The sequence below is a fragment of the Diadema setosum genome, chromosome 2 (assembly GCF_964275005.1).
Source record: "Diadema setosum chromosome 2, eeDiaSeto1, whole genome shotgun sequence".
Taxonomy (NCBI): domain Eukaryota; kingdom Metazoa; phylum Echinodermata; class Echinoidea; order Diadematoida; family Diadematidae; genus Diadema; species Diadema setosum.
Window position 1 is genome coordinate 3,911,396 of NC_092686.1, and position 23,189 is coordinate 3,934,584.

At 38.7% G+C, this 23,189-nt stretch overlaps 1 protein-coding gene across 1 annotated transcript in view; it reads right to left on the reverse strand.

The window, feature by feature from the left end:
* Nucleotides 1–23,189, reverse strand: part of LOC140239012 (protein CFAP20DC-like) — a 72,844-nt gene that overhangs the window by 26,882 nt on the left and 22,773 nt on the right. The window contains exons 18-19 of the mRNA XM_072318913.1: nt 22,426–22,523; nt 6,057–6,286 (exon numbers count right to left, since the gene is read on the reverse strand). Coding sequence (XP_072175014.1) covers nt 6,120–6,286; nt 22,426–22,523 — 265 coding nt within the window. The 3' untranslated portion in view covers nt 6,057–6,119. The remainder of the gene's footprint in view (nt 1–6,056; nt 6,287–22,425; nt 22,524–23,189) is intronic.

The following is a 23,189-nucleotide window of genomic DNA, read 5'->3' on the forward strand; positions in this document are numbered from 1 at the left end:
TCTGTGCGATAGATGAACAACAACATTGTCTATTGATCCCATATTTTGCACATGTTTAGTTCATGTCACGTATATTACTTCATAAAATAACAACTACTTGATCAGACACCATCTTGGGTATATAAATTAGGGTCAAAGGTCATACATGTTTCATCCTGTATCTTGGTGAATACATGTCCTATCTTTCCCATATTTTGCACACGTAAAAACGATGTTACAAGGATCATATCACAAAATAACCACTTTTTGCTCAGATGCCATCTTGTCTGTGCAAATTGGGGTCAAATGTCATATGTAGTTCTTTCTGTATCTTCGTTATGACGTGTTATCTCTATGGGACGGAATTTTTTTTATGTGAAAATTGACATGATCGTCTTTATCGAGCACTTGCTCACTTACCCTTCGGTGAATTTCTCCCAGATTTTAATATGTTGTAGCTGAGACTTTGCACTATCGTTATATGTCCTTCGTTTATTCATACGATGTCAGAATTACATTAAAAATCTTGGTTGAAAGTAAAGCTTATCTTCGATGTATTTAGATATTTCTTTCTTTCTGCAACTTTCTTTGTAATATCTCAAGAAAAACACGCCCTATCACCCCCATATTTTGCACATGTTTAGTTCATGTCACGTACATTATTTCATGAAATAACAACTACTTGATTGGACAATATCTTGGGTATGTAAATAAGGGTCAAAGGTCATAAATGTTGCATTTTGTATCTTGGTGAATACCTGTCCTATCATTGCCATATTTTGCACACGTATATAGACGATGTCGCAAGAATCATTTCACAAAATAACCACTTTTTCCTCAGATGCCATCTTGGGAGTGTAAAGGTGGGTCAAATGTCTTATGTATTCGTTGCTGTATCTTCGTTATTCAGTGTATACAGAATTTGGTACCAATGATGGCAGATACGACTCCCTTTGCTAAATGAGAATGCAAACATCACACGGCCAATGTCTCTAAACACAGATGAAACTTGTATGGTCATGCCTATTGCGATCAGGACTCGAATCATTGATAAAAAAAAAATCGGATCACCTTAATTTGTCAGTGATGACAAATTACAATCTCTAGTTTTTATACTTGATTTCCTGTTTCTGTATGTTATCGTCTTTTAAACACACACACATACCATAGCAAATCATCAGATTTCTCTATTCTTTGGATAAGAATGTATACATTTTACAAACAGGCTGAAGTTACTGCATAGTAAACCATGTACTATGCTCTCTATTGTTATTTCGGCCATGGCACACATTATTGTGGACTGCACATTCGACTGCACCACTTTAATTCAATTGAATCCCGTATAGTCCAGGCACTGATTCATTTAGTGTGTCTGACGTGGGATTCAACCCCACACTAGGATCTTTCAAAGAAGACCCTAATCTGTCTTTTCCCATTGCAGAACATGGCTTTTGAGACATCCCGCTTTAAACAGCCCCCCCCCACCCCCCCCCCCCCACCCAATGTTCTTCCCAGGTCAGACTGGCCCTAATGTTTTTTACACTCCTCCCCTGCTGGCAGAACTTGCTGCTCCCTGTCTACTACTCAAATTATAAGCCATCCCTCTTTTTCATCACATCACTCTCTCCTCATTCCAGTTGGGACATCGCTGTGGGGTTCAGGAGTCAGAGAGAGAAGAAACTGCCTCGGCTCAAGAGTGTACATGCTAAGGTACAATTGGAAGCAGGTGAAGATCGGAAATAGAAGCATCCCAACAGGTGGTAGCTCTTGTACACTGCTCTTTTAAGGAGTGCATTTAAAACTAAATTGGTAGACAGTAACTATTACAGAATTACAGCTCTGGAAGAGACATGCACTATATTATCTGAAGCTAGATGAAACAACTGACATGGTTCTGATTAACGTTCTGAAAGATGCTCAAGACTTATTGAATTCATACATGATTTAAGGATTAAACAGAACAATAAGTTGCCTGGAAACTATCTACCTTTTGACATACCTGCAAAGAAAAAAGTGTAAGCTTTGACGATGGTAACTAGCTTGTCCAAATCCCTACAAGCTACTTAAAAGAAATGAAAGAGCCTTAGCCCAGAGTTCATATGGCAAAGGATAGGGAAATACGAAGGATCAGAAGATAAGGGTCATTCATTCACGGCGTCGGCACATACCACTGTTCAACTATCGGTAAATGCCAGGTTGACCCAAAAGTCTACGCTAATGGGTACAAACTACTCATACAATATGTATTTTATAACATTTGCTTTGGTGACTTTGTCAGTTTTATTCTTTGGGCCTGTTTTGTCATTGTTGTTGCCTGAAAGTTTCCCAGAAGCCTATTCCTTGCCTAAGAAAGTCACAGTGCCGGACAAATAAAGCTGCATTAATTTTTTATAAGCAAAAAAAAAAAAAAAAAAAAAAAAAAACCTTCTACCACTGTAAAAGTGAAAAATTTTGCAAGAGCAATTTTCGTGGGTGACCAGGTAAGATGATTTTTGTGTTTTTAATTCTACAGCATCAAAACACATAGTGGTATTGTATATGTAACAAGAAAAGAGAAAGCATGCTTTTATTTTCGCACTAGATTCATATCACAAAAAGATTCCATGAAGTGAAAATTCCTCTCTTAATGATCTGTGAAAAAAAAAAAACAAGGAAAAGTAGAATTTACGCGGTGCGTAATATATGTCCCCGCCGGAAGTAGCATTTTGTAGCAAAATGTACAATACAGGTCACAAATCAAGGTCAAAGGTCAAAGAAATCAAAGGTCAAAATTCTGTGTAGTAGTTTTGAAGCCCTCACCTGCTGCCATCACATAAAGCAAACGGAATCGAAATCGGGTTAGAAATGGCGAAGGAGTAGCATTTTGTAGCCATTGTACAATATAGGTAAAAAATCAAGGTCAAAGGTCAAAGAAGTCAAAGGTCAAAATTCTGTGTAGAAGTTTTGAAGCCCTCACCTAGTGCCATCACATAAAGCAAACGGAATCGAAGTCGGGTTAGAAATGGCGAAGGAGTAGCATTTTGTAGCAAAATGTACAATACAGGTCAAAAATCAAGGTCAAAGGTCAAAGAAGTCAAAGGTCAAAATTCTAAGAAGAAGTTTTGAAGCCCTTACGTAACGCCATCACATAAAGCAAACAGAATCAAAATTGGGTTAGAAATGGTGAAGGAGTAGCATTTTGTAGCCAATGTACAATATAGGTCAAAAATCAAGGTCAAAGGTCAAAGAAGTCAAAGGTCAAAATTCTGTGTAGAAGTTTTGAAGCCCTCACCTAGTGCCATCACATAAAGCGAGCGGAATCGAAATCGGGTTAGAAATGGCGAAGGAGTAGCATTTTGTAGCAAAATGTACAATACAGGTCAAAAAAATCAAGGTCAAAGGTCAAAGAAGTCAAAGGTCATAATTCTGTGTAGAAGTTTTGAAGCCCTCACCTAGTGCCATCACATAAAGCGAGCGGAATCGAAATCGGGTTAGAAATGGCGAAGGAGTAGCATTTTGTAGCAAAATGTACAATACAGGTCAAAAAAATCAAGGTCAAAGGTCAAAGAAGTCAAAGGTCAAAATTCTATGTAGAAGTTTTGAAGCCCTCAACTAGTGCCATCACTTAAAGCAAACGGAATCGAAATCGGGTTAGAAATGGCGAAGGAGTAGCATTTTGTAGCAAAATGTACAATATAGGTCAAAGGTCAAGGTCAAAGGTCACAACTGAAATTCTGTGTAGAAGTTTCAAAGCTCCCACATAGTGCTATCATATAAAGCAAACAGAATCAAAATTGGCTCATAAATGACAGAGAAGTAGCAAATTGAAGATTTTGATCACACACGGACGCACACACGGACACACGGACGCACGGACACACGGACGGACACACGGACGGACACACACACGTACGGAGCCCGTTTCATAGTCCCCTGCTCGAACTCGTTCGGCGGGGACAACAAAAACCCTATCTTGGTTTGTATAATAGTTTACATTCTACCCGAAAGAAGACAAATGGCTTGACCTTGAAATAAATAATCCCCTTCTCCAATCCCTACTGCATAAAAAAAGGAGGAAAAAAGGAAAGTAACTTTGTCAGAGCCTTCTGATGGCAAGTCTTATGGTATAAGACAATGCACCAAGCATGTAATCTGTGCTCTCTTTGGTATGATCTGCACTTAAACTACATTTGAGAAACAACCTCCTTTGAAAAACCTCCCAAACTACACTGATACATCATATCAGGGCAATTACCACCCCCCCCCCCCACTAAATACTGGTTTAGTGATATTAGGTTAGAGTAAAGATTAGGGTTAGGTTTAGGGTTAGAGTTTAGGATTAGGGTTAGGATTATGATCAGGATTAGGGATAGGGTCAGGGGAAGGGTCCAGGGTAATTGCCCAGGGGGAAATTGCCCTAGACCCCTGCATGTATGTGTATGACGGCTATGTTATTATGCTCCTAGGGACACACACCCTATTGACTGACTGCTTACTTTACCTATAATGACAGGATTGTAGCTCTGATGCAGCCCCCGACCAGCCAAGACCATAGGGGGGAAAAATCCAAATTACCATTTGCCTCATTTCACATCTATTCTGATTATTTATGCTTGACAAATTTCAAATCAGCACAATTTTTGAAGCAACCTTACAGCATGCATATATAATTATATTGAATTAAATCTTTGCCTAGAAAAAAAAATAAGTACTGTCTTGGAGCATAAGCCTTAACACAAGGTGGCGCTGTTTCAATGTGAAAAGGTTTCATACCTATGACTAGAATGAGCCCTTCCAACTTCTATTACAGAGTCATACAAAAGACAGAGGAATACAATTTTCTATGAAAAGACTGTGCTGAGAAGTGCATAGAAACAATCACTCCTCAAAATCAAATGCTATCAATGTGTTTTTTTTTTATTCTTACATATTACTCAATATCTTTATAAATTGAGCTTTTTATGGGAGGATTAGTAATTTACTTGAATCAGGCAAGTGAATTGTACAAAGAGAAGTCTCATGATTTCACTTAAGTTTTTGCATTTCTAGCAACATGAAAATATCCCTCCCTGGGCACAAAAAGCATTTCCAAACCCAAAGTGGGATATATTTCACAGAATCTTCACCAAGACTACAATAATTATACCACTCTGGTTGTGATCAATGTGGAATTCCATGTACTTCATACAATAAGATCATAATCCTGTTTGCAATGCAGTGTATCCAAATACAGCGATAGGGTAAAAGAATGTACAATGGCACAGGCTAACGTGCTCTGCTGAGGTGAAACTATTAACCCATCTCCCCGTCCCCCCCCCCCCACCTCCCCCCTGCTGCCCATCTCAAAAAAATCACAAAACAGCCAATGGCTATTCTGACATTCACTCATTCATGTGTGTGTGTGTGGCACAGAGCACGACAATGTACACATTTCTTTCACTGGTACATATCATCATTGTATCATAAGAGTCTGCAGTTTAATCTAAATAAACATACAATTAATTTTTGCAAAACTTTGGGGAGGGGTGTATGATGAAGGAACATCTGTGATTCAAGCATGGCATTGTGATTATTCGCAACTCATCGCTCTGGGTTGCTTAGGTGCATAGTACCAGATTTTGGCATACTTTTGACTTCACCACCCGTCACGTATTGTCAAAGGTTTTATTGTCTGAAACTGTTTTCATGCATTCTCAATTGTAGCAAGCTACAATCAATAATGTTACAGGGTCTGAAGCAGTCTTCTTCTTCCCTTCAAACATACAAACAATTGAATAAAACAAAACAGAACAAATAAGGCCAGATGGATTTGACAGCTAACACTGTTTAAACAGGCACGTATCACAAGAAGCATTTCTTGTTATTGTCATGGTGATCATTTAGTAACATGATTAACAGATTGAGGCATTCACTACATCCATCACAATGAGGTTTTGTGTCACATGACACAATATGGAGGAATGAGTCCCAAAAGGCTCTCAATGAAATAGATGTACACTACAAGACAGTCTAGTTCATCCACATCAGATAAAATCAAGGTGTGTTTTAAAGAAAGAAATGAATGCATCAATTCTGAAAGAAAAGGATGCCAAATTCACCAAGGACATCACAAGCCTTAGGTGTGTCGGCCATCTCTCTCGTTTGCACGGCTGGGAAATACTTCAAGCAAGCTCGTAGTACTTGCCAGTCTTGGGGTCAAAGTAGCAGTTGAGGCAGGGATCGTAGAGAAGGTCCAGCTCCTCTTCCCCGTCCGTCTCCCCTCCTGGCCCAACCCTGGCCTGGGACTCACTGCTGCTGGACTTATGTCTGCTCCCATCGCTCAGGAATCCTGCCATGCAGAACACACAGAGAGAAAGACAGCTTGGTAACTATGGCACTGGTCTAGGGAGAAGATGTACTGGATTTTCTCACTGCACCTTGAGCACATTAGTCATGTGGAATTGGCGTATTATAAGTACCCTGTATTGTCATCATTATTATCATTATTATTATTATCATCATCATCATCATCATCATCATCATCATCATCATCATCATCATTATTATTTCACCACAGCTACCACTACCACTACCACTACAGGCTTCCAATAACAGTTGATGTGTTACAGCACATACAGAAATCATGATAGTTGCATATTCAGTACAAAGCAATGCATTTATCTACAATGTACACAACAAACAGATGATTGAACAAATAGATTTTAAAAATATGATCATTAAGACACGGGGAGGGGGGGGGGAGCAGGGGGGAGGGGGCAATGGAGCTGATGACCTTAAATGGAGGTTGGATGTCTCTGCAATGTACATTGTACACATTCATCGGTCTATTTCAGGCAGAAAACTCCCCCCTCCCGACAAAAGCAAGCAAGCAAACAAACAAACATACATCTGTACATGTAACTTGGTTCTGTTGTTCACATGCATTTTACCACAAAAGGTAGTGATGTTACAGCCTACTATACATGGCTTGAAGTGGTATGTGTGGGGATATAATTCTTTCTGAGTATTAAAGCACACAAGATTATCTTAAAAACATTTCCTCCTTCCACCCATAAACACCACTGGCATCACCATTCAGTTTTGTGTGGTTTACCCTGACTAGCAGTGTGTCCTCAACAAATCACCAAATACTTATCACTAGTACATGTAGTATACACCCACACATAATTTTTCCATGGGAGGTTTCAAAGTATTTTCCTTGCTCTCAAGCAGCCCCCCCCCCCCCACCACCAATTGACTGACAATCACTGTTTAAAAAAATATAAGTGGCTAGTTTTCTTTCATGGAGTTGGATCTCACATGATGCACATAAATGTCAATGCATAGGTCGTTGGTTGAGAATAATAAGGGCGTTGGGTTGCCATTAGAGCCACAGTGTTCGAGGCACCTTTAAATTCACACCCTTCTCATTCTCAGCTGACAAGGTGATCTGGAAGACTGCATGCTTCTCTATGAAAACAATCACGTCATGACCTTCAATGAACATGGAAGTCTCTTGCATTGCTGTTTGCTATAGTGAAAGTATTCCTGTTTTAGCTAATGTGTAATTCGAGACACACATACTGTCAGCACCCTGTCGCTTATTTCCTGGAATACCTCAAAGTCACCTTCAGTTTTGTTTTTCCCTAAACTTACTATTCCATTTCCAAGCATCACATCAGTATCTACCAGAAAAGGCAACATTTGGGTACAAATAACTCGCTGGAAAAAGTGGTAAATTCCAAGCTTTAAAGCCACACATTCACAGTGTCAGAGACTAACAAAACAATGAATATCCCTGAAGAGGTTTTGCTGCCCTTGAAAAACAGTTAAGAAAAATTGTAAGAACAAGATGACAATGCCACAGTCAGATTTCTGATTATAAGCTCTTTTCTTCAAGAAACAAACACAAATATGCATCAATGTCATATGTGACCGTGCATCACACAACCAACAAAAAGTCACATGCAGGACTGGAAATTAGTGAAATGGGTCAACCTAGCCAATATTGAGTTTTTCATATTTCCTTAAAGAGCAAGTCTTCTTCTACATGATGCTAAAGTTTGGGGTCATAAAAAATGAATAGGAAAATATGTTTCCGGCCGTTTTTCTTGAACACCTTTTTGCACCAACAGAACAAAAATAATGTACAGGGCATATGAATAGCTTGCACTCTAGTACCTACTCATAGCTCTTTGGTTGTAATTAATATACAATATTTCCTGGAAAAAAAAATCAAACTATATCTTCTTTACATCTTAAAAAAAAAAGCAAAACAACAAAAAAAAAAATCAAGCAGGGTTGAAACATAATATAGTAAAAAAGAAAAAAAAAATCTATAACTAGAAATGTCGCTATGGCGACTGATGCCTCCGCCATAATGCATGATTCTCCCAATAGGCGTATAGTACAATGTCTTCACAATGTGTGATCCATGATAGTTTCACATAACTGGCAAAATATTGAAATGACAGGTTTGTCAGAAATGTTTTGAACTGGGTTTGCTATAATTTTCTTAGAGTGCAGGTACACATATTTGGGGAATTTTGGGGAAGTTTATGCATTGAGTAATTTCCAAGGTACGAAGAAAGAGTGTGATGATGGTACAAAATAAATGTGTGTTTTTTTTTTTTTGGGGGGGGGGCATTGAAACCTGGCCTTTGACCCTTAACCTTCGACCTTTGACCTTCTGGCTGGAAATTTCCCGCAGAATCTCCATTAGGTAATGCATTATGCATTAAGTTTTGAAACTAATGATGCAAACATTGCATATACTAGTATATGAGGGAAATAGTAAAATTTTGAGGAGTTGACCTTGACCTTTGACCCCTGACTATTGACCCATGACCCCTAAATTCCCTAGATAATCCCTGCCAGACAGTACATGCATATGTACCAAGTTCCATGAAGATACATTGAACCATTTGCGAGAAAAGTAATATTGCAACATTTTCACCTAACTTTTGACCTTTTGACCTTTGACCTTATAACATGAAACTCTCTCTGGAGAATCTTTCCGCAGTAGTACATGTCCACACCAAGTTTCAAGAAAATACCTTCGCGCATTGCATAGATATGGGGGAAATTGCAACATTTGTAGCATTTGACCTTGACCTTTTGACCTTTGACCTCTTGCCAATGTCACTAAAATCTGCTCAACTAATTGTCCCATCATACATCATCCTTGGACCAAGTTTGGTGAAAGCTGCTTCATCCAGTTTTGAGTTATCACGTAAACAGATAAATTTTAGGATTTGACCTTGATCTTTGACCTTTGACCTCTGTCCGATTTCACTGAAAAACTAATCAAGTAATTGTCCCATCATACCTCATCCACCAACAAAGTTTGGTGAAATTTACTCCACCCAGTCTTGAGTTATCGCATAAACGGATACAATTTCATGATTTGACCTCGATTTCACCCAAAATCTAATCAAATAATTGCCCTATCATACTTCATACTTGGACCAAGTTTGGTAAAATTCCAGTAAATATTACTGAAGTTATCGCGTAAACGAATGCGGACGGACGGACGTACGGATGTACGGATGTACGGACGTACGGACGGATGGACAACCCGAAAACATAATGCCTCCGGCACCACTTTGTGGCGGAGGCATAAAAAAAGAAACTACCAAGTTAGGAGTAAACAAACGGCTGCTGACATTACCTTGTGCAATATATCCATATCCTTGAACTTTCATACTTCCTCAATATCTATCACCTAAGAGACAACATGGTCATATGATTTTTTTCCCCCATTATTTATTGATATTTCACCTGCCCATAAGAACAAAAATATTTTGGAAACTGCAGAGTCCAGATTTTATCAGAAAGGCAACACAATGAAGTACAGAAATATCTTGGAGAGAATCGCCAGCTTTTGCATTACTTGGAGACTGTGCAAAGGGTGCTAATTGCTAATGCTCAAGACAATTAATCCTGCTTTCATGGTACAGAGGATAAGGTTTGTGGCGATGACTCTTAATTAATAGTTTTGCAGTTTTTCACGATAATGATAATTTTCTTCTCCATCCCACATTTTCTGCGCTTATGGTCATGTATGGATCCACAAATAACACCCTGATACAAAATTGTACTGTATGTGCCAAATATTTCATGAGGTTTTTACTTTCGCGAATTTTGCGAGTCAGGTGCTATTCACAAATTTAAAGACATGCGAAAATATGGACTCTGTTCACGGCATGAATGTGACATACACACATACATTTCTCCGTTCGGTACTGTACTCCACAATCGAGAATTAAACCACTCGTGAAATTATTGAGAAGTCTTAATTTGCAAAAATTTAGACTCATATGGCATAGGCCCTATATACAGTAGGCCTACATCAAATAACATTTCCCAGCAAGGGGAAAAGGACAGAAGCCCTGCTTCCACTACAGAGTGGGTCTTGAGAGGTGATGAAGCAAGGAGAACAAAGCTAACTGGAGAGACAAGGGAAACGCAAAGGATGAGAGCAAGACCTCAGTCACACGGTGAATTCTAGGGTCATGACCTTTGACCCTAACACACTGACCCTTTAATTACGTGACAGGCAGCTCCTTTGATCTCCTATTAAGGAAGGGGCAACTTGGCAATCAGATCTCCCAGAGCTGGCCACACTCAAGGTCACTTCATTCCCCCCTCTCTTTCATTCTGACTTTGACAGAAAAATTGAATCAACCCTGTCCCTTTCTTACACTGAACTGGGCAATCAAGGAACAAGAAAAAGTTTCTGAGAGTGGGGCAGCAGTGAGGTGTCAATTTAATAGCTAAAGCATTTGCCCAGCAGGTGCTGGCTCAAGATCTGAAGTTAGCATAATGACTTTATGATGGGACATGACTTTATGATGGGTCATAGAGTAACACAGATCACAGACTGTAGAATAGATAAAACAACAACAACAACAGAGAATCACACCCTGAATGTACACGATATAATAGAGTGATAGGAATGATCATAATTCATAATTCTGCTTATTCATAGAAATATCACTGGACATGCCATAACAATGTACAATTTGTAGGAAATCAAATGGATTTCTTTAGGTATTTCATTGGTTGACATTGTATCCTGATCTGAATTATTTTTAAAGAAAAGAAGGTGAAGGATGAGAAGAAGGAGGGGGTAGGGGAGGAAGAGAAGAAGAAGAAGAAGAAGAAGAAGAAGAAATAGAAGAACCTTTATGCTAACCGAATATTTTTGTTAGGTAGACATTTTGTTATAGGTGGCATCCTATAATGAAAGGAACAGATGATGTAGATGTGGAAATGAGAGGTGGTAAAAATTCTGGAAACTTCCTGCAATAAAAAAAACCTCTCTTTTGCGCTATACAATTGTAGGAAAGGACTTTAAAATCTACAGCAGAACAATGAAGGCGCGCTTCTGAAGCTGCAGGTCTGCTTGTTTCAGTGGTTTCTCTTCTGTTTCATGACAAATCAGACCAAATTAGCATCATCACGTCCAAATGCACTTCATCACTTCAAAACACTTACATTTGCCCAGCTCACATATCTGCACTCCCCAAGTCAGCACTGGTGCCACATGATTTTACCTTTAATACGGCACATGCCTCCTTACAATGTACCTTTGAACCTCTGAAAGTTTGGACATTCACTACCAAACTAATCAGTGGTCAATTTTCTATAGATGGTCTTTGCTTCAAAAATTCCTCCTAATATTTATGTCAAGGCATAAACAGATTTTTTAGTAATAACATGACTGTATCTTTGACATGAATTTGATCTTGCCCAATGACTGTTATTGAATTCCACCAAAAAATCATATAGTGATTTCATGATGTGTGGTCTTATGGCTTTTCATCTTGATCTTAGACCTTAAAGGACAAGTTCACCTTCATTAACATAAGGATGGAGAGAATGCAGCAATATTAGTAGAACACATCATTGAAAGTCTGAGGAAAATCGGACAATCCGTTCAAAAGTTATGAATTTTTGAAGTTTTTGTGCAGTCACTGCTGGATGAGAAGACTACTGCAGTGTGTGGTGTCACATGCGTACAACAATATAAGGAAAATATAAAGAGAATTTCACAAAATTTCATCTTTTGAAAAAAGTACACATTCCCTTGACTCGTTACTGACATATGTTACGGGTAATATTATTCCCATTGCCTTTAGAAAGAGGCAAGTCAAGTGCTCTTTTATTATGCAAAAAAAGTGAAAATATGTTGAATTTTCTTTACATTTTCTTTATAACTGTTGTACTCATATGACATCACGAGCCTTAGTAGTCTCCTCGTCCAACGGTTCAAAACACAAACATTTTAAAAATTCATAACTTTTGCATCGATTGTCCAATTTTCCTCAAACTTTCACTGATGTGTTCTACTAATATTGCTGCATTCTCTCAATCTTTATGTTTATGAAGGTGAACTTGTCCTTTAACTGTGACTTGATGACGCCATCACTGGAAATTCTTTTCCAGTAGCACACTTAAGATCCAGGATTTATTTCATTTCAATATCGGGTCATTTATGTATCAGTTAAACTCAGGTGGTCTCCCTGATGTGTTTTCTTCGATGTTTGTCAAAAATACTGAAGTTCATTCTTACCCCACTAGACAAAAAGATTCTTTTCATCTTTCTCCTGTACGGACCGTATCTGCTTTAAAAACAATAACCACTACAGGACCTAAATTTTGGAATGAGTTGGATAGAGAAATAATCCAATCCTGGTCTCTCTATTCATTTAAGCATAAACTTAAACTAGTTTTTCTGAATTCATATCTATAGCTATTCTTCAATCCTCCTCGACATTCTCTGATCATACTTCACATTACTGACATTATCGATTATGTAACATGTGCCTCGCTCGTGATTTCTGTATTATCTCCTGAACTTCCTTTGTACACATTTGGTATCTCTGCTATTGTACACTGCATCTGACTTGTACCTCGCTCGGGTGATCACGCAACTCTCAAGAAGTCTTGTGCCATGGACATTGTTTTCTTTGTTTTTTCTTTTCCTTTTTACTTTTTGGCGTTTATATTTCTCCAATTCACAAATTGTCATTCCTTTAATTACATATACCAAGTAAGAAATAATCTCACATCCACATCTGGGAATCTACACCCTACAAGCAATGCTTCTATGTAGATTCCTCATATTTCACATGTTTTATTGTCTTATAAGTTGTACTTGACAATTCATCCAGGCTTTTGTATTGTGATGTTTATGTTTTATGTCTTTCTTGAAATGTGGAATATGGAACAATAAAAAACAAAAATAAAAAACAAAAAACCTAAGCTGCTATGCCTGTGCATGTGGCTGCAACAAGTATCACTGTTTCGTGGATCAATTCAATACAACAACTTCAAAATGGCGCGCAATTGTATTTTCACAATTCTGGTTTCATTATTCCTCTACAGTATAGCAGACTAATTTGGAAGAGACTGCCGCACAAAATCAGGGAATGATAGGCCACATTCCAAGAAAATGGACACTACACAGGATGGACAACGCTAAAACAAAGAATGTGGGGAAGGGGGGGGGGGGGTTCCCCATCAGAGAAGTGAACATGCTTAGCTATTGCTGCAAATTAATACAAGGAAATTGTATGAAAAAAAAAAAAACTATTATAATACATAAAAAAACCCCACAAAATACCAATCATTGTTAAGAAAACAACAACAACAGAGAAGTACAGGTCTGGCTAAATGTGCCATGGGAACAGTGTGCCTGCTAAAGACAGGGAAAGAAAACAGTAAAAAAAAAAAAAAAAAAAAAAAAAAGTTTTGGTGGACATGTGGTATAATATCAGTTTCAAAAACAGGGGTGCAGTCTTACGAGTTTACCACCTGGTTCGGTTGTCATTCTTGATTTACCGGGATACCGGTGGATTGCTTAGCACCACTTATCGCTACATTTTGTTGATACCATCCTACCTGTAATGGTTTGTGATGTGATAAGTGGATGGCTTCATGGGAACTAACGTCAGGCTTTCAGCTGAAATTGATGTACAGCTTGATCAAAACAGGTGAATAAAACATCTTTTTTCTCCATTCAGAACCCCCATCACTGCCTTTGTAGATCTATAATACCCCCTTCACAGACAAAAACAGCACAAAACAAAAAATATACAATGGCAAAAAAATCTGGTTAAATATTCCCTGATGCAATTCAATTCACTTTAATCATTTCAGAAACAGATTAAAGGGGAAGTCACTACTCTAAGAATGCCAGTGGCAGTTATCATCATAATAACATTGACTTTCCTGTTTTATCTCTACTCTTCTTTGGGAATCAGCATCCACTGAAACTTGCCATAAGAAACAAGGTATTACAGATGGTGGAGTTCAGTAAACCATAGTGAGTGTGATTACATGGGTTCCTTATCAGCAATTATGTCACAAATGTACACACAAGTAGTTATGTACATGTATCAGGGCTGTGTGCATGGTTGTTTTAATGTGTATGTACACGGGGTGACCAGATTAATGGAGAACATTCTATATGATGTAGATAAAGTACATACAGGCTGACCAGATCAGTGGAGAATTTTCTAGGTGGTATACAATGTAACTACAGTACATGCATGTGACAGGAAATACATTATAGCTCACTCAATCTAGAATGATTTCACCCATTCCAGAATATTCTGGGAAGTGCTTACATATTTGGCTGAGCGAGGCACTGTCCCTGTAGCCCAATGTGATTGGTAGTTAATTTTGGCAATGATGTTATGCACATAGTTAGGCAGTGAGTCATCCAGGATTCCTGGAATTTGGACTTGCTAGTATGTTCAGGTATGTGGCCCCAGGTTGGAGAAAATTACAGAATGTACTAGAAAGGGGTGAATGGATAGTATATAAGCTGGAGAAATTCTGCAGTAGGCAGAGTACCTAACACCTCTGCTCTGAGAGTTACGTCACTTCTGGCTCTGAAGCGAGTTGTTATAGTCAGTCCTGTGTTACCTGCTGACCTGCTATACAAACTGTGTTTGTGGAGATAAGGCCTGGGAGACATTTTGCCTGCAGAGAATTAATTTGCCTACATTGAAGATAGACTCCATATTTTAGTGTCAACGGACATTGTTACGGCAAAGCTGTGACGGGCTGGATTCCTTGCTGGACACTATAAAGTGAATCATCATTCATCGCATCAACTGGACTTGGTCGTCATAACGTTTGGATTCTGCACGTTTTGCTGTGGACATATATCGTGGACTTTACCCTGGATTTTTAACGTGGATTATTGCAACCAGTGCCTCTGGAGTTACATCGGAGGAATCATTCGTCGGTGCGTCAAGGATCATTCATCTGTGCATCAAACATCGTAGCTGGACATTCTCAAAGGATTATTGGATTTCCAGGGATATTGCATGTAATGCGTGTAAGTGATTCCACTACCGATTTATAATTGTTTTTATTGATCATTATTGTACTGATGTGAAAACCGATTACGAGTCTGTACCCACAATATCACTGTTAATAAACCGCCTGAACATTAGTTGATTGTTTCTTTTGTGCGATCATTCTCAGAGTGATTTTGGTCGTAACAATTACAAGTTCTCATTATTTATTCCATCCTGACAGGTATTAGGCTTAGCCATATTTTTGTTAACCCTTTGAGGACAGGCTGATTTTGCTACAACGCGCATTTCCCATAGACACCTGCCCGAGTATACTCGGGACTACTCGTCTTCAACGGGTTAATAACAGTGTTCGCTTGGGGAGCTGACTATGACACTCGGAAGGGGTTCCTTATCATCATGCTGCCCACAACCCAACCACATGAAATGCTGCAGCCATAAAGTAATGAGGTGCTACTGTCTATGTGGTATATTTTGTGGTGGTTTGCTTTTTCTAGACATTTGATATTCATGACACTGGCAACTTTTGAAAATATTATCTCCTGTGATAAAAATGTGCATTACGTTATCTCCAAGGTGGGAAATCACTAACTGTTCTCCTGACAATGCTTATTTCTCATTTTGTCACCGTACTTCTTAATCACAAATTCAACCATGCATTACAGCATCTTGCAATATTTGTGAAATATACAGTACATATTATACAATAATTTAGAGAAAACGAAACACTGTACTAGCAAGATCACATGGAATATATCTTTGGAAAGTAAATTCCATTAATGGGGCCCTACATGTACCATTATTGCATACTTTGCATATCAAACCTCATGTTACACCTGTTAAACTTTCAGACAAACCTACATATGTGCAGTCAGCTTACTCCTCTTACCACATATGCATACTTATATCACTTTGATGATACCAACTAAATGAGAACCTCCCCTTGGCAAGAAATACTACAACAGCTTGCCCCTAGTGACTGTCTGTTAAAAGTATTAAACCAAAACTTTCCTCTACAGCAGACAGTCTGGGACCAATACAGAAATATGCTATTCGTATCTTTTGAGTTTGGTATAGGTACATTCTCTGATTACAGTCTTTGCATGAAAATAGTATCATTTTATATAACATTATTTTTGCAAATAAATGATTATGGTGCAGGCCTAGTCTGCATGAGTGAAGTTTACAGAAAAGATTTATTCCGATGTAAACACTTTACTCTTTCTATTCCAAGTTACATGAGTTTTACACTTCACTTTAATTTTCACTAAATCAATGCACAGGCGAGGGGGACTTTTTCAGCAAAACACCCCCCTCCCATGATTTCAAATAAAATATCACCATCTTGAAGGTACTTAAATAGAGCTCTCTGATAAAGCAGAACTACAGTTGCGTAGGATAGACATCTGAGTACTTAATTAGGTACTTGTTCAAACACAAATAAAATTGTTCCAAGCATGCACATTCCAATCTTATTACGGCATTGTAGAACAATCAAATTAACTTATGATTGCATGCTCTGTAATGTTTCATAAATGGTTTCTAATTATATCCATAAAAGTTAAAAATCTGAATCTCCCATCTCAACCAAAACTATACCACCCCTTCAAGATCTGTTAGTTAGTTCAGTCGGCAGCGTGTCTGCCTCACAATCCTAAGGGCCCGGTTTCGACCCGAGCCTGGACTGAGCAATGTTGTGTGTATAATCATACCGTCCCCTCTAGCAAGAGGCAAAACACTCTGTCCCTCGGATGGGACATAAAATGGAGGTTGTTGTTGTTGTTGTTCATTTTCCATCTGTGAAGATGGCTTGATAGCCCATATTCAGCTACACTAAGCTGGTCTTCCATGGGGTCCAGTTGGATGTGGGGTGGAACTACTTCACCGGGTTAGACACCCTGCTCTTTGCGATGAATGAATGAAGCGGGATCTTTTACGTGCATGAGCTGTGACTCTCTCAAACACGGGACCTCCATTTTATGTCCTATCCGAGGGACAGAGTGTTTTGCCTCTTGCTAGAGGGGACGGTATGTTTACACACAACATTGCTCAGTCCAGACTCGGGTTCGAACCCGGGCCGCGTGATCGTGAGGCAGACGCGCTACCGACTGAGCCAACTCACCGCCCTTCCTTGTATGAGAGAGTCACAACTCATGCACGTACAAGATCCCACTTTATTCATTCATCGCAAAGAGCAGGGTGTTAAACCCGGTGATTAAGTGGTCTGGCCTCACACCCAACTGGACCCCATGGAAGACCAGCTTAGCTTAGCTGAATATGGGCTATCCAGCCATCTTCTCAGATGGAAACGAACAAACAAACAAACAAACAAACAAACAACAAAGACTCTGCACTTCAATAGTAATCATCAAGTGGGGATCGCTCGTAAGTTGTAACTTAAAGTTTAGGCGCGCGTGTGAACCCATGTCGTGAATTCACGTGTGGAGCTAATCATCAACAGTTAAGTTTTCGACCTAAATTTCAAGTTTGGCAACTGCGTGTGAACGTAACCAGTGAATGCTCAACCTAGTCAAGACCAGCATTGGTAGGATTGGACTTTGGGCCCACTGGGAATAGGTGATACACTACACATTTTCACATCAGCCCGATGTTTTGAAATAGCGTGCTATTTTCTGACTTGGGAAATTAACCCAATCACAAAATAGCGTGCTATTTGATAATGTGAATACAAATTAGCGCGCTAATTGATCGAGAAAATTTCTCGAGTCCAACTCAGGAAATTTCCGAAATAGCAGGATAATTAATGCGAACTAGCGCGCTATTTGATAATATTCTGGTTGATGTGAATAGGAAATGAAATAGCGTGCTAATCTGCGATCGCGAAACATATCTCATAGCATGGATTTTTATCGGGCTGATGTGAAAACGCCTACTGAGAGGTAATCTACACTGGCATTTAGGGCGCTTTGGTCTGCAATTTAAATCTGACATTTTTCATATAATTGTCTATCATCTAATCACTGGAGTTTTGTATATCAACTGTCACTGTCCATTTCCTTTGAATCAACATGGAACCATCTAACTCACCCTAGCTCTATGAAGGACTCTTGTTAGAAAAAAAAAAAAACAGATTCATGACACATACAACCTTCATGGGAGACATAAGCTGTAAAAACATGATCTCTTGTTCTACGTCACTCTGACAACATGCACACAATTCCACAGAACTAACTAAACTCCACCCACGGAACATTTTCCAGTCAATAGAGTCAATTACATTAAATACATGTGAATATGATTCTTCGACGTAAAAAGGAAGCAAGGAAAATATTTGGGGGGAGGAAACGGCATTCTCATTTCCTCAAACTTCCACAAAAACTGGCACTGAGGAAGTGGGCCAAAATAAACTACTAAACAAATGGAAATGGAGTATGGAAATGCATGGTAATTTGGACAAACTCATCAAATTTATACAGTATACCCAGCATGCAGTGTAACTACAAAACATGGATTTCAGTGACTCATTCACCAGTCTTTATGACGCAATTAGATCTATGTGTATACAAGTTTGCAGAGGCAAAAATATGACCACCTATGATACTTTTTTTTTAACAAAAAAAAAAAATAAATAAAAATAAGAATGGTCCAAGAGCGGCGCTTCTACGACTCAAATGCTTGTGACCTGTCAGCTGCAAATACCATTCCTTGAATGTGTTCCTTCCACAACGTGACAGGTTTCCTCATTCTGAAGCAAACATGCCTTAAGATTACTCCTCACTAGACGTGGGAAATGAGAGAAATCTTTTTTCCTTTTTTTTGCCATTGGACCAGACAAACTCTTATAAATCTCAATCTCATTCATTACAAACAGACAGGCACACACACACACACACACACACACACAGGCAGCAGGCTTTATACTGAGTTATTTGTACATCAGAAGTTCACATGAACTCGCCACGCAGGAGCAAGAGTGAGTTAGTGTAAACGATATCATACAAAGAGAAATCTTTTTTCCTTTTATTGCCATTGGACCAGACAAACTCTTATAAATCTCAATCTCATTCATTACAAACAGACAGGCACACACACACACACACACAAACACACACACACACACAGGCAGCAGGCTTTATACTGAGTTATTTGTACATCAGAAGCTCACATGAACTCGCCACGCAGGAGCAAGAGTGAGTTAGTGTAAACGATATCATACAAAACAACAGAAGTTAAATGCAAAGAGAAATTGACGTAGCAGAATTTGCATATGTACATACATGAAATCTATATTGGTGCACATCATCAAGCAATCTGTCCCACTCCCAGGGAAAAGCAAAGAGAAGTCCTTGTTGACTATACTTAACTGTACATGACTGGAATCTATAACTAATGCCCCTTGCCACTGACATATGATACCTTACAACACTACCCATAGCAACAGAAATATACAACAAAGGAATATTGCTTTTGCCGCTGGCAAATTAAATGCGCGATCTTGGTGGGTTATCGTTTTGCCAGAAACACGGCTGTTTGGTCGAGACTGCCAAACGAGCTGGGCAGATGACTACAAGTTAAAAAAAACAAACAATAAAAAATATAGACTATTAGTCTCTAACAAAACAAGCTTGTCATCATGTTCGGATTGTGAGGGGAACATCAAAAGAGACGGTCCAGACACCTGAGTAATTATCTCAGTGAGACCATTTCATGCTGGCAACATGATTGCTGACCTAGATTATCTAATCTTTAATCTTTCTGTTTTCACCATTAAGTCTTCTCTCTTTAATACACACTCTCTGTCTGTCTGGCCATCCATCTATCTTTCTAAAGCTCTATGTTTCTTTCTAGTTATCGACACTTTTGTACCTGCTGCGTGCTGGTCTATCTATCACTGTTGTTTCTCTTCCTTAAAGGGGAATTCCAGATGATTTTTATGTTTTCACATCATGTAGTACATAAATCAACAGTGCCATTTTAAGATTTGTGGAATTTATTGGGGTCCCTGATTGGAGAAACCAATACTCTGAAAAAAAAAAATAACCAAAAACAAATTACACAGAACAAGAATGATGACATAGGAGGCTCACATATTTCTTAAATGTAGCAAAATAATAATTTCATTACAACACAGCTTGCTGAACAAGTTCCTCTGTATAGAATTCATGCAAGCTTTCTTCTTTTGTTCTGCTTCCTTGAGCCCCCATCCTTGCATTAAATGGTGAGGCTGCCATGCCATCATCCTTGTTCATTGCAATTTGTTATAAATTTTTAAAACATTCTTAGTCCTAATCCCAATCAGTATGAATTCTGCAACTCTGTGCCCAGTAACTAACCAACTTATAGTTGTCAAATGTAAAAGTCTGAAAATCATCAAGAGGTCTCCTTTAATTCTCTCCCTTTCTCTTCATTTCCATCTATTGCATAATACATGCACAGGATTTTCAGATTGATTTTACTCTGTCTTTCCAAACATTCAGATCTACCATCTGCCTGTGATTACAGTATACCAAGTAAGGGAACAATAATAACACACATTTATACTGCATCGTCATTCCAGTCAACCTTTTTCCGAACTAATGCATGATTTAACAGGAAAGTCCAGGTGACTTTCAAAACTTCACATCCTGTTGTACATAAATGGACAGCTCCTAATGTATGGATTTGTGGAAATTATTGTGGTTCTTGAAAACAACACTTTGGAAAACCCCAAACAAATCACTCTTAACAGGGATGATGGAGACTGATATATTTCAGAAATGTAGCAATGTGAATTGTGAATTGGAGCTGACGGCCTTTTTTTTTTGTGTGTGGCAAGAAATTTTCGCAAGTTGCCTCTAACATGCAATGCTTATAGTGAAGACAAGCACTTTTACATGCACTTTAATTTCACAGATCTTGGCTCTCTTGAAATTTGCAAAATCAAAATGCATGCGAACATTCCTCATTTTACAGTACTATGCCGAGTATGGCTTCTGCATTGAAACAACTGTGGACCCTCTGACGCATGCTACATGCAAGTGTGAATAGTGGCAAGACATGCAATTTAAAGAAGAACAGTCCTGGTGACACATACCTCGACAATCCCATTCTAGCCTAATGGCTGTGTTTTGTCACAAGTCACATGACCCGTGCGACCAAATGCAGCCACCCTTGCATGATTCCTGAACAACTGTTAATCTGCACCCAGCAAAATGCTGACTGATCTTTGACAACATTAGCAGCAACAACAACAACAAAACTTAACACCTGCATTCCTCGAGTTAAGGAAACAGATTTTGAAAATTTTGATTCGCACAGGAAGTCAGTGGTATTTTCCTAGCAGTATGTTCTTGCGAATGACTTACATTAATTTTGTGAACAACACATGTACCCTCCTTACAAGGAAAAAAAAAAGAAAAAAAAAGAAGAAAAAAACAAACAAACAAACACTGGTTTAACCATTCTGGCGCTACAGAAAATATCAAGCTTTAGCTAGAAAACAACCCCCAAAAATGGTCATAGTTTGTTACTAGCTTCAGCCCCTAAACCATCCAGTCCAGATGGAATATGGTTTGCAGAGGAGCCCCCATTTGAATGACTCCTTCGGATTCACATTGCTCAGGGACGGTTGCTTTGAGAATGAGAATTTTAAATCCCCTCCCCCCCCCCCCCCAGCATTTTCAAGAATTTGAACAATTGCATCTATGAAACAAAATACCCAAAATGAATGCCATTTCTTGTAGTTGTCTCACAGAGCTGTATTTAGGTCATCTAATAGCATGACTATAGATCAGCATAATATCTCTTTCATCCTCTCAAGTGGAAACAGTAATTGCTCTTCAGTTCAAATCTGTACTTCTAAAGCGCTTATCATTTTTTTTAAATGTCCATAAAAAACAACAACAAACAATTGACATTTCCAAGCAAAATTATATCCTGCAGCTATTGTTCACATGAAAGAAACACTGCTGTAACTTAGTCTGTAAATTTGTTGTACAAAGTAGCAAGTGCAAAAACATCGGACAATGCATACGGCATGCTACATTTCTGATGGTGAGCTCATAGTCACAACAGATATTGCATGGTCTTGATGGTCTAGAGTAATAAATAGTACCCTGCAGTACACCGTGCTATATCTGTGTTGCTCACAGGAGCGCCTCAGAAAGCATACTTTCAGAATGACGGGTGATTCAAATGGTTTGGTTTACATTACCTGAGCCGAGCTCGTTGACTGGAGAGAGCTGGTGCTGCTCGTTCTGTAGCTTTTCACTCGGCAGGACGATTGGAGGGCTGAAGAGGTTGGACCAGTCTCTGTAATAAGGAGGAGGAAAGGACCAACTGTGGTTTTAAGGACTGAAAACATATTATGAGTGACATTATGTGACATGGATTTTTAGCTAATGGCAGATTCTGAAAGAGCAGACTGTAAGCTTTATAATGATCTTCAAATGGACTCTCCTAACCTATCTAAATATTGGAAAGAAGGCACACACTCTGGAAAAGTGTGAACTGACAAAAGAGGCTCTAAAGTACAGGGTCTATTCAAGCGCTTAATCTTTTACCAAGCCATGCTACCTGTGCGATGAACGGGACAAAAAAAGGATGTAAACCACCGTAGCAACAACAATGAAGGAATTATAAGATTAAGCTGAAATTGACCATGCTCTGTCAACTTATTCTGTCCATGATTTAGTGTCAACTTTCAAAGCAGTAGCATTATCCTTTCAAAAGTTATTAGAGTTGAAAGTGACGAGTGCACAAAGGATTTTTAAGAAATGACAAGGGGCCTCTTTGACATGCCTGATCACACTAATCTACCAAAACAGGGTTGTAGAAAAACTGCTGAAAACCTACTTTCGCATTCATTTTATATTCCCAAACTCAAAAGTAATGTAGTGCAAGAATAGCTCTTTCAGAAAATTTGGAAAACTAATAATTGACTTGGTTGACCCGTGTAACCTCTTTTGAGTCCTCACG